Source organism: Giraffa tippelskirchi, chromosome 5, assembly GCF_054371585.1.
Source record: "Giraffa tippelskirchi isolate mGirTip1 chromosome 5, T2T-mGirTip1v1.2.pri, whole genome shotgun sequence".
In the NCBI taxonomy this organism is placed as follows: Eukaryota; Metazoa; Chordata; class Mammalia; order Artiodactyla; family Giraffidae; genus Giraffa; species Giraffa tippelskirchi.
Genome location: NC_137279.1, coordinates 77,534,676 through 77,553,489, shown reverse-complemented (window position 1 = coordinate 77,553,489; position 18,814 = coordinate 77,534,676). Strand labels below are relative to the sequence as shown.

General features: G+C 40.4%; 1 protein-coding gene across 10 annotated transcripts; it reads left to right on the top strand.

Annotated features, from left to right (window-relative positions):
• Positions 1 to 760: 760 nt before the first annotated feature.
• Positions 761 to 17,694, top strand: TMEM183A (transmembrane protein 183A). 10 transcript variants are annotated; one of them, XR_014055058.1, is made up of 9 exons: positions 761 to 957; positions 1,139 to 1,228; positions 2,022 to 2,189; positions 8,777 to 8,936; positions 11,564 to 11,744; positions 13,863 to 14,026; positions 14,543 to 14,623; positions 15,546 to 15,701; positions 16,993 to 17,694. XR_014055058.1 is itself a non-coding variant. In XM_081495069.1 (8 exons), exons 1-8 carry the CDS (start codon positions 849 to 851, stop codon positions 17,176 to 17,178), a joined length of 1,104 nt encoding a protein of 367 aa, XP_081351195.1. In that variant the 5' UTR covers positions 761 to 848; the 3' UTR covers positions 17,179 to 17,694. The 10 variants fall into 10 exon arrangements, 7 of the variants coding, with proteins under 7 accessions (XP_081351195.1, XP_081351194.1, XP_081351193.1 ...); XR_014055057.1 differs by lacking the exon at positions 13,863 to 14,026 and having other exon boundaries at positions 14,563 to 14,623; XR_014055056.1 differs by lacking the exon at positions 13,863 to 14,026 and having other exon boundaries at positions 15,554 to 15,701.
• The last annotated feature ends 1,120 nt before the right edge of the window (positions 17,695 to 18,814 follow it).

The following is an 18,814-nucleotide window of genomic DNA, read 5'->3' as shown; positions in this document are numbered from 1 at the left end:
GGTCGGGTTTCTGGTCCCAAAGTACCATGCTTCTCAAGACAGGGATTAACACCTTATGGTAGCTGCAAATAAGTTAGAAGGACAAAGAACCTAATTTCAGTTCAGTTCAGTTCAGTCGCTCAGTCGCGTCCGAACCTAATTTAGGACCCACAATAACTTATTCCTACTGGTGATACTAGACGAGGATCCTGCTCCGTCACAGTTCTATAACCTTAGCTCCGTTAAGTTTTTCTCACTCAAAACAAAGGAGACACCATTCTTTCCTCATCAATCCTACTAGTATTTATCTTGGAGGATGGTGTAAATCAATAAACTTTTAAGAACCCTTTCTCCAAATTTCAGAATTCAGAAATGTATAGCTTTCGTATAAGAAATTAGAGTGAAGACTCTTACCCATATTAGACTACGCCTTTGTGGCCTGAGAGATGAGCACGAGAATGACAATAAACGCGCTTTGGGTGTACTGAAGGGAACCTGGAGTGTGGACAGAGACAATAGCAGAAAAATCGGGGAGACCATAAGGTAAACTCAGTTCTAATCAACGGGGTTGTGGGTTTCGGTCTGAGACACAAAATTATCTTATAAGACGTATGATAAAACCCACACGGCCCATAAAGACACCCTCCCACCACTTAGGAACCCAGACGCAGGGTGATCTGCAGGCGCCAGATAATGACGTACTCCCTAAACCAGAGGGTGATTGGTTTCTGAAGAGGAGAGTTGGCGGCCAATGCGACGCGGAGCCGGGGCCTAAGTCCTCGCGGGAGCTGAGGTTTCTGGAGCGGGATGGCAGCGGAGCCGGCCGGAGTTGGCCCTAGGCTCACAAATCCCGCTCTCTGGCCTGAAACATGGCCCGGGGTCCTGGCCCTCTAACCCGGCCTCGCCCCGACACGGTCGCCATGCCCAAGAGAGGGAAGCGACTCAAGTTCCGGGCCCAAGACGCCTGCTCAGGAAGAGGTGGGCGAGGGGCAGGGGCGCTGAAAGACTTGGGGATGGAAGGTACCGTGGCGAGTGCTCGCCTGTCTGCAATGGGAGGGCGGCTGGGGCCCTCTGGGGACTTGGAGTGCGCAGGGAATCTTGGTGGGGAGGAAGCTGAGGAGGGACGCCTTCTCCTTTGAGGGTTGGTACTGTGTTTCAGTGACCGTGGCGGATTATGCCAACTCGGATCCGGCCGTCGTGAGGTCTGGAAGGGTCAAGAAAGCTGTCGCCAATGCTGTTCAGCAGGAAGGTAGGCTTCCAACGAGTCTTTTCAGACTCAGGCAGTGAAAAGAGAACTAGGTTTTTTATTTTCCTGGGGTTCTGCCTCAGTGTTTTTCTTACAGTCCTTTGGGGATCTTCCTGTAAACGTGTTTGCTGTCCTCCGTTGTTACTTACATATTCAGAGGAGGGGAAAGATTAGCCAAGAGCAGTAGAAGTTTCTGTAGCAGAAATATTTTATTTGTCTTTCTATTAAAAACTAAGTTCTTGAGTACTCTTCTGTGGCTTCCACTGCTTTCTTCCTGGTTATTAATCTTCTTCCTGTTGTTCACATATATTCTTCACTTCTATTTGCTTGTGTAATAACCTTGAAGCATATTTTTCCCTTTTTTCATGCTTCTCTTACTTTCAAGCTTCTTAGGGGTCTTGAAACTTGTGTTTTTATAATAAGTACTGTCTCTCGCCCAGGAATAACGTTAAATTGGATTTAATGCCTCTCAACATTCTCCTCAGAAATTATGCAAATGAAAATAGCATTCACTTTTTGCTTTTATCCTGCAGGGTTTATAGTGGAGAATAATTTACTCCCTTATTTCAGGTCTGATGTGTTTCCACAATTTTGGAGTCAGTTTGCCCATTGCTTTCCAATTTTTTTTATTTAAAATGCTATTTGTTTTTTTTAAACATTCTCAGCTTTCTTTAGCAGACTCCCACACTGCTTTTGCTTTTTTTGTATTTCTGTTTTCTTTTCCTCATGTATGCTGATACCCTGCCTAAGCCATAGGCTTAGGCTCTGCTGTCTCATTCTCTTTATTTTTTTCTAGTAAAATCTCTTTGTGGCTTGGAAGCCTCCCAGGTGCCTGCAGTGGAAGCTCTTTCTGGGGCTGGTGAGCCCTGTGACATCATCGACAGCAGTGGTGAGACTGATGCCCAGGAGGAAAGCATCCATGAGAGAACTGTCTCCAGAAAAAAGAAAAGCAAGAGGCACAGAGGTACAAAGCTTGCTTTCTTTTGGATTATTAGTCCTATCTGTGGTGATAACTTGAAGCTGTCACTTCTCAGTAACACCAGAGGTGATACCAATGGAACCCGAGTTTGAATGTTAGGAGTAGGACAGGACTTTGCTATACCAGGGCTTTCCACTTATATCTAAATTTGAGAAGAAAGGAGAGTCGTAGCAGTCAGTATATTTCTGGAGCTATAAATTGTAGTAGCTATTCATTGAGAACATATTATCATTGAGAACATTATCAGGTAAAATCCATTTAGCAACAGGAGAACAAAAAGACTTTGCATTTCTGGATTTCTGAATGTGTAAGGAAGCAGACTTTTGACAAAGATGTTCTCCTAAATATTTGGATTTTAATGTAACCAGTTTCATTTCAGTTAGATATGTATGTGCTCTGCAGTTGTCTGCTTTATGTCTACTGGATACTGTAGTAAATAGAAAAATATGTGATATTTATGTATTAGTGGTGATAAAACTTACACGAGTGAAACAAAGAAAGTTAAATTAACGGTATATAATTAAATTAACGGTATATATATAATGATGGTGCCAATCCATCATTCATTGGTTTGCTCCAGACTTAAAAACTCATACTCTTGGAATGGAGCCCAGAATACCTATTCTTTTTTATTTGTAATTTTTGAAAATTATTTACTTATTGGCTGCACGGGGTCTGTTGCTTTTTGCGGGGGCTTTCTCTAGTTGCGGTGGGTGAGGGCTACTCTTTGTTTTGGTGTGTGGGCTTCTCATTGTGGTGGCTTCTCTTGTTGTGGAACACATATTCTAGACATGTGGACTTCAGTAGTGGTAGCACACGTGCTCAACAGTTGTGCATAGGCTTAGTTGCTCTATGGCATGTGGAATCTTCCTGGATCAGGGATTGAACCTGTGTCCCCTGCATTGGCAGGCAGATTCTTATCCACTGCATTACCAGTGAAGTCCCAGGGTACCTTTTGATAAAGCTAAAGTGGTTCTGATGATCAGCTAGAGTCAGGGGGAAGTTAATGTAATAATATGTATAGTTTTGGTCTCAGATCTGTGAGAACTTTCACCTATACTTGAGAATCAGATAACAGACTTTTGCATTTGTTAAAATATTTTGAAATAATCAGCAAATTTGGAAAACTCAGCAGTGGCCACAGGGCTGGAAAAAGGTCAGTTTTCATTCCAATCCCAAAGAAAGGCAGTGCCAAAAAATGTTCAAACTACAGCACAGTTGCACTCATTTCACACACTAGCAAAGTAATGCTCAAAATTTTCCAAGCTAGGCTTCAGAGTACATGAACCAAGAACTTCCAGATGTTCAAGCTGGATTTAGAAAAGGCAGAGGAACCAGAATCAAATTGCCAACATCCGTTGTTTCATAGAAAAAGCAAGAGAATTCCAGAAAAACATCTACTTTTGTTTTGCTGATTATGCTAAAGCCTTTGACTGTGTGGATCACAACAAACTGGAAAATTCTGAAAGAGATGGGAATACCAGACCACCTTACCTGCCTCCTATGAAACCTGTATGCGGGTCAAGAAACATCAGTTAGAACCGGACATGGAACAACGGACTGGTTCAAAATTGGGAAAAGAGTACGTCAAGGCTATATACTATCACCCTGCTTGTTTAACTTATATGCAGAGTGCTGCTGCTGCTGCTGTTAAGTCGCGTCAGTCGTGTCCGACTCTGTGCGACCCCATAGACGGCAGCCCACCAGACTCCGCCGTCCCTGGGATTCTCCAGGCAAGAATACCGGAGTGGGTTGCCATTTCCTTCTCCAGTGCATGAAAGGGAAAAGTGAAAGCGAAGTCGCTCAGTCGTGTCCGACTCTTAGCGACCCCATGGACTATAGCCTACCAGGCTCCTCTGTCCATGGGATTTTCCAGGCAAGAGTACTGGAGTGGGGTGCGATTGCCTTCTCCGTATATGCAGAGTACATCATGTGAAATACTGGACTGGAAGAATCATAAGCTGGAATCAAGATTGCCGGGAGAAATAGCAATAACCTCAGATATGCAGATGACATTATCCTTATGGCAGAAAGGGAAGGGGAACTAAAGAGACTCTTGATGAAGGTGAAAGAGGAGAGTGAAAAAGCTGGCTTAAAACTCAGCATTCCAAAAACAAAGATCATGGCATCTGGTCCCACCATTTAATGGCAAATAGATGGGGAAACAATAGAACAGTGACAGACTATTTTCTTGGGTTCCAGAATCACTGTAGATGGTGATTGCAGCCATGAAATTAAAAGACACTTGCTCCTTGGAAGAAAAGCTGTGACCAACCTAGACAGCCTATTAAAAAGCAGAGACATTATTTTGTTGACAGAGGTCCGTCTAGTCAAAGCTATAGTTTTTCCAGTTATCATGGATGGATGTGAGAGTTGGACCATCAGGAAAGCTGAGTACTGAAGAACTGATGCTTTTGAACTGTGGTGTTGGAGACGACTCTTGAGAGTCCCCTGGACTGCAAGGAGATCCAACCAGTCCAACCTAAAGGAAATCAGTCCTGAATATTCATTGGAAGGACTGATGTTGAAGTGGAAACTCCAGTATTTTGGCCACCTGATGGGAAGAGCTGAATCCCTGGAAAAGACCCTTATGCTGGGAAAGATTGAAGGCGGGAGAAGGGGTCGACAGAGGATGAGATGGTTGGATGGCATCACCAACTGAATGGACATTAGTTTGAGCAAGTTCCAGCAAATGGTGAAGGACAGGGAAGCCTGGCATGCTGCAGTCCATGGGGTTGCAGAGTTGGACACGACTGAGCAACTGAACAACAATTGAATAATCAATAATAAATTAACTGACATTGCTTTGCAATTATGCCAGATATTGTCAGTTATACCACTCTTTTCCAGAACCAAGGATGCTAATAGACATTCTTCTCTCTTTCTTGCTTGAAATCCCTGCCTATTGTCATCATTGTATCAATGTTAGATATTTCTCTTGATTTTCTTCTTTGGTTTTGAGCACGTTCCACAGAAGAGCTTACAGATTTTTAAAACATCTTTGTTGAGACAAAATACATCCCTTTAAAGTGTGCAATGTGTGGTTTTAATATGTTCACAGAGTTCTGTAGCCATCAACATGATCTAAGTTAGAACATTTCTGTCAACCCAAACCTGTTAGTATCATTCCTAATTCCCTCCTAGCACTCTTTCCCACCTATCCCTTCCCCCCAGGCAACCACCAAACTACTTTCTGTCTTTATAGATTTGCCTATTCTGGACATTTCATATAAATGAAATCATACAGCATGTGGCCTTTTGCATCTGACTGCTTTGACTTAGCATAGTGTTTTCATGGTTCATCCGTATTGTAGCATACATCAGTGCTTCGTTCGTTTTTATTGCTTTTTATTTGACTATTATGAATAATGTTACTAGGAACACTCACGGACAAGTTTTTGTCTGAACATACATTTTCATTTCTGTTGGGTAGGAGTGAAATTGCTAGATCACATGGTAACTGTGTTTAACTTTTTGAGGAATTGCTAAGCTTTCTTTATGAAGTTTCCATTTTATGTCCCACCGGCAATGAATGAGAGTTACAGTTTTTCCACATCCTAGCCAACACTTGTTATTTGTCTAACTTTTTAAACTATAGCCATTCTAGTGAATGTGCAGTGGTATCTCATGGTTTTCATTTGCATGCTAACGTTGAATATTTTATGTGCTTATTGGCCTTTTGTATATCATCTGTAGAGAAATATCTATTCAAATCTTTCACTCATTTTTAAATTAGATTATATTTTCATTACTAAGTTGTAATAATTCTTATGTATTCAGGAGCCCAGTTACTTATCAGATGTATGATTTGTGGTTTACAAACTCTTAGCTATAATTCATCTTTTACTTCCTTGCTCCACTTTACCCTCATTAGGGTCCTTCATTCTCATTGAACCAGTCTTTTATTTCCCCCCTGTTTTTTCTTTTAAAAAAGGAACATATACAAAAGAAGAGTGAATAGTGTAATGAATCCCATGTGGCTATCACATAGCTGCAACAATTATCAACTCGTGGCTGTTTTTGTTTCAGCCACTATCCCCTCACCCCCAGTCTCAACACGCACACATGCACAATTAGTTTGAAAGTTTCCAGAATCCCATTATTAGCTCTGTAAATATTTTGGTAATTATCTCCAAAAGATAAGTGCTCTTTAAAAAATTACCACATCTAAAAAAGTTAACAGCAGTTTATTAATATCATCAAAATCTTGTTCAACTTATCTCTTTATTGCCCTCACATGTGTTTTGTTTTTCTGAATATTCAGACTTCATGTTAGCTGTTCATTTCACTTGGAATACTTCCTCTTAACCTATGCCTATCAAATTTTTTATGTCCTACATAACTTACCTACCTGAAGCTTTCCTTTATTGATTCCATATGTTTTGAAATTTCTTAATAATTATGTTTAAAATATTGGCAAAAAAAGAATATTGGCAATTTTTATAATCACTGAGTTTTGTCCCTAAAGTTAGAAAAATTTTAACAGTACTCTGCTTTGTAAAAGTCATCATGGTTCTCAGTGGAGGAATTACTGAAAGTTGTTTGCCTTCTCTGAGAGAGAGATTTAATGTGGGAGAAGAGGGCCCCAAGGGCTGTAGGCTGAGCCTTAAATGGTTACTGGAGATTCCAAGAAGCATAGGAACCACAAGAAACAATGTTTTAGAAGCATTGGTTTCCATTATGAAGAACCTAATTGACTGCAGGAAGCAACTAATTGAGCTGCAGGAAGCGACTAGAAAAGCAGATGCAGCTTCAGGGAGGTGGTTGTATGGGCTTTGCCCAGGAAACAAAGAAACCTTGGTTTTGGATAACTATATAACTAAGTCTCAATTAAAGATTAGAGTTAGACCAGATTCTGGTGTCTCTATGAAGTGTGAATTTTTACTTGAATCTGACATGTGTAGTGGACCTCAGGGTCAAGAGAATTAACACTAATAAGGTCTGAAGGAGGAAGAAGTGAGGATATGTACTCACAGGGTATCTTTGATTACCGGATGCTCGTGGCCAGAACTGTAGATCAAGCTGATAGTGAAACAAGAAACTAGAAGAAAAAAAACATATGTACAAGCAATTACTAAGTAATGAAAATACATTGTAATTTACTTAGTTTTTTATTGTGTACTTTGAGGATTCTTTATACTATCTAAAAATCAGTTTTGTGTTTTAAATGACTGAACTGAAGAAAATGATGGATGGGGATTGCAAGGGAAATCAAGGATAGAATTTATGGTGTAAAGTTGGAATTTGGAGAAAACTGGATTTTGTTTACCTTGACTACATGCACAAATAGGAAAAGGAGTACGTCAAGGCTGTATATTGTCACCCTGATTATTTAACTTATATTCAGAGTACATCATGAGAAACGCTGGGCTGGAAGAAGCACAAGCTGGAATCAAGATTGCCGGGAGAAATATCAATAACCTCAGATATGCAGATGACACCACCCTTATGGCAGAAAGTGAAGAACTAAAGAGACTCTTGATGAAAGTGCAAGAGGAGAGTGAAAAAGTTGGCTTAAAGTTCAACATTCAGAAAACTAAGATCATGGCATCTGGTCCCATCACTTCATGGGAAATGGATGGGGAAACAGTGGCTGACTTTATTTTTCTGGGCTCCAAAATCACTGCAGATGGTGATTGCAGCCATGAAATTAAAAGACGCTTACTCCTTGGAAGGAAAGTTATGACCAACCTAGACTGCATATTAAAAAGCAGAGACATTACTTGGCCAACAAAGGTCCGTCTAGTCAAGGCTTTTTGGTTTTTTATGGTTTTTCCGGTAGTCATGTATGGATGTGAGAGTTGGACTAGAAAGAAAGCTGAGCGCCGAAGAATTGATGCTTTTGAACTGTGGTGTTGGAGAAGACTCGTGAGAGTCCCTGCAACTGCAAGGAGATCCAACCAGTCCATCCTAAAGGAGATCAGTCCTGGGTGTTCATTGGAAGGACTGATGTTGAAGCTGAAACTCCAATACTTTGGCCACCTCATGCGAAGAGTTGACTCATTGGAAAAGACCCTGATGCTGGGAAGGATTGAAGGCAGGAGGAGAAGGGGACGACAGAGAATGAGATGGCTGGATGGCATCACCGACTCGATGGACATGAGTTTGGGTAAACTCTGGGAGTTGGTGATGGACAGGGAGGCCTGGCGTGCTGTGATTCATGGGGTTGCAGATTCGGACATGACTGAGGGACTGAACTGAACTGAGCTGACATGCACAAAGTAATACGGGCCACAATAATATAGTAAAATGGGCACAGTAATATTTTCCTTATTTCCAGATTATTAGAGTTGAATGGTATAATGTATGCTAAGGTACTTTGAAAATTTCAAAATAGTGTGTAAATACTGGTTAAATAAAGGCCTTAAGAACATGACCTGTTCACTTGGGCAACAGGAAACAAAAAATTTCAGCAGCTACAATAAGCAGGAAATGTGAGTTTGAGAAGCTTCCTTGACCTATTTAAACTATTTTCTTAACTATGCAAGCCCTGGGAGAATTGAAATGATTAGGGATCTTCATATGTGCATATAATAGAAGGTCAGAGGTTATAGTTCTGTTTTCTATTTCAGAAGACCTGGACGGGAATGGAGGAGAAGAGTATCCCATGGATATTTGGCTGTTGCTGGCCTCCTATATCCGTCCTGAGGACATTGTGAATTTTTCCCTGATTTGTAAGAATGCCTGGACTGTCACTTGCACTGCTGCCTTTTGGACGAGGTTGTACCGAAGGTGCGACCACAGAGAGCTCACTATATTATCTGTGTGGCTGATTTCATTGTTGTTTTTGATTTGGTGCTATTCCCTGGACGGTGACCTCTTTTGACTTGCTCTAATTCATGCCTGGGCATGAACCTAGCTTTGACTTCCTTGAGCACCTCTTTAAAATTAATATTAATTCATGCATGTAATTGTCTTCCCTATGGTTACCTCCTTACCCCCAAGCAGAATCTTATTAGGTTGGTACAAAAGTAGTTGCAGTTTCGGACCGTGAATTTTAAATCATTGTAACTAGGCTTAAACACATCTTTGTTAATCAAAATAGAAACCATTACATTCAACACATTTTTGCCAATGAGAAATAAGTTTGTTTATTCCTGTAGCATGAAAATCTACGCCTCCAGATTCAGTGAACTCTTGGAAAGCATTTCTGCCTCCTGCTGGTTGTGGAAGCGTCAGGGCTTCCCTGGTGGCTCAGAGGGTAAAGCGTCTGCCTACAATGTGGGCAACCTGGGTTTGATCCCTGGGTCAGGAACCTCCCCTGGAGAAGGAAATGGCAACCCACTCCAGTATTCTGGCCTGGAAAATCCCATGTACGGAGAAGCCTGGTGGGCTACAGTCCATGGGGTCACAAAGAGTCCGACACGACTGAGCGACTTCACTTTCGCTTTCTTTTGCCTGCAAAAAGTTGTTGAGATGCTTGAAGAAGTGGTAGTCAATTGGCGAGAAGTCACGTTAATATGGCAGATAAGGCAAAACTTCATAGCCTAATTCATTCGACTTTTTTTTTTCCCCCTTGTTCAACTTTTGAAGTGTCAGTTGTGCAATGTGCAGTCAGGTATTGTTGTAGAGAATAATTCTTGGGCCCAATCTATTCACCAATGCTGGCTGCAGGCATTGCAGTTTTTGGTGCATTTCATCAGTTTACTGAGCATACTTCTCAGGTGTAATAGTTTTGCTGGGATTCAGAAAGCTGTAGTGGATCAGATGGGCAGCAGACTACCAAACAGTGACCATGACCTTTTTTGATACAAGTTTGGCTTTAGGAAGTGCTCTGGAGCTTCTCAGTCCAGTCACTGAGCTTGTCATTGCTGCTTGTTATATAAAATCCACTTTTTGTCACATATCACAATCTGATTGAGAAATGGTTCATTGTTGTTGAGTAGAATAGAAGGCAACAGTTCAGAATGACAATTTTTTTGATTTTTGGTCCCCTCATGAGGCACCTACTTATTGAGCTTTTTCACGTTTCCAATTTGCTTCAGATGCCAAATGAGCATAGAATGGTCAATGTTGAGTTCTTCAGCAACTTCTCCTTTAGCTGTAAGAGGCTCACCTTTGATGATAGTTCTCAGTTGGTTGTTGTAAACTTCCACTGGTTGGCCTCTACACTCTCATCTTCAAGGCTCTCATCTACTTTGCAAAACATCTTGAACCACCACTGCACTGTGTTTGGTAGCAGTTCTGAGCCAAATGCATTGTTGATGTTGTGAGTTGTCTCTGCTGCTTTATGACCCATTTTGAACTCAAATAAAAAACCGCTCCAATTTGCTTCTTGTCTAACATCATTTCCATAGTCTAAAATAAATATGAAATAAACAGCAAGTAATGTCATTAGCTGGAGAAGGCAATGGCACCCCACTCCAGTATTCTTGCCTGGAGAATCCCAGGGATGGGGGAGCCTGGTGGGCTGCCGTCTATGGGGTCGCACAGAGTCGGACATGACTGAAGTGACTTAGCAGCAGCAGCAGCAATGTCATTAGCAAAAAAAACAAAGTGAGAAATGCATATTAAAATGATATATAATATAACTATATTTATTTAAGAATGTATTCCAATATTAAGTGGCAAAGTTCAACAGTGTAAAACCCCAATTACTTTTGCACCAACCTAATACTTTCAGCAAAAGTAAGATCTCAAAAATAACTGTTTTTGACTATGCTTCAGAGGTTTATATCTTAGCTAGAATTTTTAGAAACTATAGATGCCCATCTGTTTATCTTTCCAGCTGGCCTGGTTGTTTCTTAGATTTGCTAGTCATCTTGAATGCATAGTCTTTGCATTTATGTGGCTCTGTATAGTTGCAGTGGTGAGGAGAGAGTGAATGATGTGATTAATAAGAGGGCTAACTTTTGATGCTGGGTTAGAAGGGAAGTGAAGATTATAAACTGTCAGTAAGAATATGGTGGAAGGGGATGTTGAGGTTATCAGGGAGTAGAGAACTTTCTGAGACATGTGACAAGAGAACCTGGTAGATCTCCAGTGCATGTTCTTTTTGAGTAACTGAAGTATATTGTACTGGTATCAAGTCAGAGACTTGCCCTTTTTTTAAAGTGGAATAGTGAGGATTTAAAAATTTTTAATGAATAGAGAAGTGCAGGATTATAAGGTATATATGAATTGGGTTTTGCATAACAAAGAAAAGTAGCTGAGAAGTGAAGGAGTGGTGATTTGTACTTGTGTGTGTGTGTGTGTGTAAGAGAAAGAGAGAGAGACAGCATGAAAGCACTAGGGACAAATAACTACTGGCCAGTGGAATAGTAATGTAAAATTTGTACATAGCCCAGGAGTCCTAGGAGACTGGCCTAGAACAGAAGAGACAGGTCGCTTACTGGTAGGAGTAATGTGTCATGTTTCAGACACTACACACTGGATGCCTCTCTGCCTTTGCGCCTGCGACCAGAGTCAATGGAGAAGCTGCACTGTCTTCGGGCATGTGTGATCCGATCTCTGTACCATATGTATGAGCCATTTGCTGCTCGAATCTCCAAGAATCCGGCCATTCCAGAAAGCACTCCTAGCACATTAAAGAATTCCAAAGTAAGTGGGTATTCATGGTAGGGTTTAACAAACGGACTCTTGTATAATGGGCCTGTTGATATGGCTTGTTTCTAGCTTCCTTAATGGGGTGGTCTGGGGCTGTAGATACCAGGCTGCTGGAGGACAAATATAAACTTTCCGGGCTTGTGGGTATCGTTTCTCCAAGACATTCCTGCTGTACTGGGCTGGCTTATATAACATAACATCTTTACCTTAAAGCTTTCTTGTGCTTTTAGCATATTCCTTATTCTCTTTATTTTAATTTATTTTCATGCCTTATACATTGAACGACTTTAAATGGTTTGATGGTTTGAGCGAGGAAGAACACAGTTCAAATGGTAGATGTAAACCATAATTCTCAAAAGGTGCTTTAAATCATGATGTGCTAAGTCACTTCAGTTGTGTCCGACTCTGTGCAACCCCATAGACTGTAGCCTCCCAGGCTCTTCTGTCCATGGGGATTCTCCAGCCTAGAATACTGGAGTGGGTAGCCATTTCCTTCTCCATTAAATCATGATACAAAAATATAAAGCAACTTACTAATTTTCTTTTTCTAATGTGACCTTGACATCTGAAATGCCACTTTCTCATTGACCTTCTTAAAAGATTCTGGTGTAGACTTCTTCAGCATTTGCAAAGTGCCTACTGTTGCCAGGCTCTGGGATGGGTTGTTTCAGAGACTATAAAGTATTCCCACTCATAGACGTTAGCACTCTAAAATTCTTCCTGTGTTCTAGGCCATTATTTATATCTCTGGATTTCCCCAGTAGTTTATATTCATTCATACAGTGTATTCAAGTTTCGTTGTATTTTTCTGATCTGTTAGTAGGTCTGTTGGAGAAGGCGTTGGCACCCCACTCCAGTACTCTTGCCTGGAAAATCCCGTGGACAGAGGAGCCTGGTAGGCTGCAGTCCATGGGATTGCTAAGAGTCGAACACGACTGAGCGACTTCACTTTCACTTTTCCCCTTTCATGCATTGGAGAAGGAAATGGCAACCCACTCCAGTGTTCTTGCATGGAGAATCCCAGGGACGGCGGAGCCTGGTGGGCTGCCATCTATGGGGTTGCACAGAGTCGCACACGACTGAAGTGACTTAGCAGCAGCAGCAACTAGGTCTCTTAAGCCTGTGGTCCATTTTGTTCTTTGTTCTACTATGAGGTATCTAGTGAACACACCTTTGCCAAGCTAGAGTATTATAGCATATATGATTATTTATGCAAGTTGATGTCTCCAACTTTTTTCTCATTCAGCTAATACTGTTGTCCAAATTTTGTATCTTTTGAGTTTGTGAATTATTTTTTTTAACTCTATTCCTACCCAAAGTCTGATGTTCTTTAGCACTTTGTAATTCTATTTTGTTTTTTATGCTTTGGTTGTTAATGATACTTTTTCCCTAGTTCAGCTCTAGTGTGATAACATTCTACCTGATACATATTGATTAAAAGAGTACTGTTGATTTCAAGATCGTCATGGTTCTTCCCAGGGTTGCACACTGAGGTGGTCAGGGTCATTGGCTGAGCTCAATTTAATGTCACACTAGTTGATGGATTTGGGGCAGGATTAGAATGCCGGGTGGGTAGAATTTTATTCCTTCTCATAATATGAGTAGACAGAGTATCTTTTCACATTTATAGTTTTCCTCCCCCCAAAGACCTTTGATCATCGCAGGTTAACTATGGTGAGGTGGGATCACCCCAAAGCTGACCGTGGCTGGGTATTGATCAGTTGCTGGGAGCAGAGCAGCACTGGGCAGACTTCATGCTGGATATCCTCGCGGCTCCAGTGAACAATGCAAGTGCTACTCCTAAATCTAAAATGCCCATGTCTTCATATTTTTATAATTGTATATTAGTTTTTTAAGTGGACTACTAACAGTGGTGATAACAAAAATCTTAATGGAGACAAGAAGCCTAGGCCACCTGTCTGCTGCTTTTGTGTCCGTTGTTAGAGATCTGGAGGATGTGGGACCTGCAATGGCCGATGTCCCATGCATTGCCTTGCTAGTATAACCATAATCGCATGGCATTCAGGAAGTTGCCAGCATGCCTGAAGGAAGTTGTCACATGTCGCTGGTCTCCACCTTTTCGTATTTGATTCTCCCTCTCTCTCTTTCCAGTAGCATAGCTTGTGTGGGACACTGGAGCTGTTGTGTTGGCAGCAGAAGTGTTTGCCCCTTAAAGCCAAGCCCATTATTTTTGATGGAACAGCAGGACGTACAGGGCATGTCTGAAGGGCAGGACAGCTGGCACGGCGGACGACCCACCCCTTGTCCCCTGGGAGGTACTTAACTTCTTGTGTTAACCCTAGCTGTAGCCTGACTTTCCTTGAGGGGCTTACTCTAGATTAAATTCAGCTCAGCTCTGTAGTTTCCACACTGGCTGTCTGCTCGCAGAAGGTCCTGAGGAGTTTGCTCTTATTACATCCAGGGTTGGCTATCTCTGCCTGCTTTATGGCTCTGTTGTCATCTTGTCTGGTGGTTACTGACTGCCCTTATATTTTAATATAGAGAAATGGCCTGCTGAATGCCCCAGTCTCTAGAGACCATGTTTCTGCCTTTAAAGATGAGAACAATAGGGGTTGACCTTAATAGCATCTGAGGTTGACTTTTATCGGTACCTCTTCTCTTTATTGAACAGCCTTGGGGTTGTCTCTTCTCATGTTGCACCAATGTCAAATTGGGGGGGTGAGGGGGCAGGATACGGGGGTTTCTATCTGTGCCAAAGTAAAATCTCAGCATTGGAGCCATGGCTGGCTTTAGAGCTAGCAAACAGAAAAGTTATTTTTATTTTCTTACAGTGCTTACTTTTCTGGTGCAGAAAGATTGTTGGGAACAGACAGGAACCAATGTGGGAATTCAACTTCAAGTTCAAAAAACAGGTATGTGTTTTTATCATCTCTTTGCTTTTCAGGTAATACCTTGCTCTAATTTTACTAAACATAAAATTGCCTTATTAAAATCAGATACTACACATTAAAACTTATAATAATGTCATGAAAAGAAAGAAGGAACTATTTTATATGAAAGAGGCACAAAGATTTACTAGCTTAATGCATAGAGTAAACTTTGAGTAGATCCTGGATGAACAAAGAGATACCTCTATATGTATAAAAGACATTTTTGGTACAATTAAAGAAATTTGAAGATTCTGTGGATATTGATATGAAATTATTGTTAATTTTTTTAGGTGCCAGTGTTACTTTCAAATGACTTTGCCTCCCACACCCCAGAGCTGTGATTTTTTTTAAACATGTGAATATATATATATTTATAAAATGAGAGATGTGAGAGGAAAGAAAACAAACACGGCAGAATATCCAGTGGTAACGGGTATACAGGAGTTTATTGCATGGTTTTATTAGTTTTTCTGGATACTTGAGGACTTAAAAGTAGGGGAAAGGAAAGAACTTGTTATAACAATGTACTGAGGTTATTTGCCTAAGATTTTTTTTTTTTCCAAAGCAAATGTATTTGTAAACAATAATAATTCATATGGTTTTATATCTGAGGCAATTTGAGGACGCCGTGGGGAGAGGGACTGCCAAGAGTCTGTTTGCAAGAAGAGCAGATACTATTGTACCTTTCTGCTTTTTGCTTGGACTGTACCTGAGATCTTGCATGTGTTTCCGCATCTTTCAAAGGGCTTTCCTTGATCTGTGTAGAAACTGATATGTATATTAAAGAGAGAAGAGAGAACAGAAAAAAGAATCTCAGAAGCTTTAGTTAAGCATTTTCATTGGTGGAGTCTTAGAGCTATAACATTTCCTTTAACCCATGAGAGTAATTCTTAATTCTCCTCAGTCCCCAAGATTAAAGAGCAAGTGTATGGGAGGATTGCAGCCTCCCATTCAGTATGAAGATGTTCATACCAACCCAGACCAGGACTGCTGCCTACTGCAGGTCACCACCCTCAATTTCATCTTTATTCCAATTGTCATGGGAATGATATTTACCCTGGTAAGTGGAGACAAGATGTCATCCTCAGTTCTTTCGTAGACTCTCACTATACCTAGAGTTTGAAAGATTTGTATATTTAACCACTGAGGAAGAAATCTTTGAAAAAATTATTGTTTAATTTTAAACAAAATCTGAAAACCGACTTTTATATTAGGAATAGACTTATTTGTGGAGAAGTTAATTATGTCTGAGAATATTTGACCTCTGTTTTCTTCTCTATAGTGAATAGAATGGTTTTGTATCTCCTGTGTTGTGCTCATTAATGTTTGAGAAACATTATCCCATTAAGGTTAATGATAAAGCTTATGCATGGGCACTATATGTCAGGATCTGAAGCATGCATGTAGTATCATAAATGGAATATTAAAATGTAAGGTTACCAGCTCTGTCCTTTGTGTGATTCTCTTGACTGTTCAAGGTTTAGCTAAGAATTAGATTAGTAAACAACAAATATGCCTCTGGTATATTTTCCATATTTTTAACATTTTTAACTGGATTGGCAACTGGAGAGTTCATGTAATTTATCTTTCTGTATTTTTGGCTTATGTTCAGAGATATGTTCCCCCCTCCACATTGAAAATAGCTTTATTCTTTTTTTAATGGTAAAATAAGTAATACATACTTCATGTGAAGAATTAAATAATACATAAACATGTTGAGACGGTAAAGGTGACTTAGACTTGTATCCTATAACTGCAATTAACTTCTGGGGAATTGTTCTTTAATGTTTCTGTTAATATATACATGTATATATCCACTCTCTTAAATAATTTTGTATAATTCAAAGTATGTCATATATCTGTTTTTATGGTAGGCATCTCATTAAGCCACATTAATGACTTATTTATATACTCATATTCCATATTTTCCTATTCATACAATTCTCTCCCTATCTATATATGTTGATATATAAACACGTTTAGAGATTTTGTAGTTTATTTTCCAAAAAAAATGTCATCAGATGTATCTCATCAAAATCCCTTTAAATCATCTCTTATAGCTCCAATCCAGTTTTCAAAAATTGCCACTGATGGTACTCTACGTGCACATATCCTAATATGTGCAGCCATTTGAGAGGCTTTCTTTAGCACAGTTTAAATATATGAAGCTAGGAAAAACTTATAAAAACCACTGTTTATTTTTAATATTTTTGCAAAGCTGCTAGTAGTGTAACTTAGAGATTATTTTGTGGCCTAGTCCATGTCAGTTGTCTAGACTGTTTCATTTCAGAGTGTGTCATAGGAAAACAAGGTTGTTAAATTTGGGTATTGAATTTACTTTTCCCTCCCAGTTTACTATCAATGTGAGCACGGACATGCGGCATCATCGAGTGAGACTGGTGTTCCAAGATTATCCTGTCCATGGTGGTCAGAAACTGCGCAGTGAACAGGGTGTGCAAGTCATCCTGGACCCAGTGCACAGCGTTCGACTTTTTGACTGGTGGCATCCTCAGTATCCGTTTTCCCTGAGAGCATAGATATTGCTTCCTGTCACTGAGGGCAGCCCTGAACTAGGCCAGTCCATTTGTAATCAGATTCCAGTTTGGAAGGGGCAGCTGGATTGTATATCTAGTCAGTAATGCACATGCTCTTTATTTAGGTTTCTGGGGTTCCTGGTAGAAGAAGGAGAAGGATTGAATCAGGAGGAAAAACAACTATGATTTATAAATGTATTTTAATGTAAAATTTTGCATTTGAAAGGAGAAACCTGGCCCTGTTTTCTGTTAAACCCCATTTGGTGCTACTGAGTTTGTTCTTTATTCTTTTACCCTAGCCAAAGTGGATGATCTTGCTTTAGGGGAAAATGAAACTCTTAAATCTCCAAACAAGGAAATTTTAGCATTCCTTTATGGATCGGAGTAACCTTAGAGGCATAAAATTGTTGCTACTATTGCTTTCAGTTTAGCTGCCCCTCAAATTCAAGTGAATATTTCCTTGTTTCCCTTTACCCTTATCTAGAAATAAAACAGGTGACAGGGTTTTCCGAATCTTAATGAGACTGACTTGTGTATCTTTCTTTAAAAATATTTGTTGCATAAATTATTTTGCCAGTTTTGAATTTTAGGTTTTGTTTTTGTTTTTTTTGCATGAAGCTGATAGTGGTGATAATAATGATTTTGTGCTATATTAGGAACTTTTCATAATGTCTCTAGTTCTCACAGTCCCGCAAGGTGGGTGATACTGTTCCATTCTCTGGCTGAAAAAACTAAATCAGTGACTTACCCAAAGCTCTCCTGTGCTGTGCTTAGTTGCTCAGTTGTGTCTGACTCTTTGCAACCCCCACAGACTGTAGCCCGCCAGGCTCCTCTGTCCACGGGGATTCTACAGGCAAGAATACTGGAGACGGTTGCCATGCCCTCCTCCAGGGGATCTTCCCAACCCAGGGATCAAACCCAGGTCTCCTGCATTGCAGGCAGATTCTTTACCACCTGAGCTACCAGGGAAGCCCACCCAAAGCCATAATACCCAATAAATGGCAGAGCCAGGATTCTGACCCTTTGCTATGCCACAATTAAAATGGTCAGTCTCATTGTTCTCATAGTAGATGTCAGCAAAGGGCAAGTGAACATAGATGGAAAGTGATGGAAATGGAAAGCAGGAGATGGAAAGATGGAAAGCAGGCAAGTGAACATAGAGATGGAAAAAATAAAAGGATGAATAAAAAGTTGATTGTGCTAAATCTTATCCCTAATCAGCCTAAATAGTATATAAGATTGATGAAAGAATCTTTTAAATATATGTTTCTAAGTAAAATGTAAAACCATGAAAGTTACTGCAGGAAGAAGAGTGATTAAGTTGTTTAAAAGGCATTTATTATGCTGAAGGTCCTTTAAAAAATGCATTCCCATATTGGAACCAGACTCCGGCACTGTAAGAATTTAGCTCCTCTGCTTTGCTCTGCCCTGTGCTACCTATCAGAGCCTCGTCTTTTCATCCCTGCAGAAAAGCTAACGTCCTCTTGGTGAGAGGACTTGCTACAGCCTGTGTACTCTGAGAAGAAGATCATGTTTTTGTTTTGTTTTTTGCTAACAAGATAACTTTGCTGCTTGTCTCCTGCCCCACCCCCTACCCAAATTAGCTAGGGGGGATGGATATTAGCTAGATATTGCCACA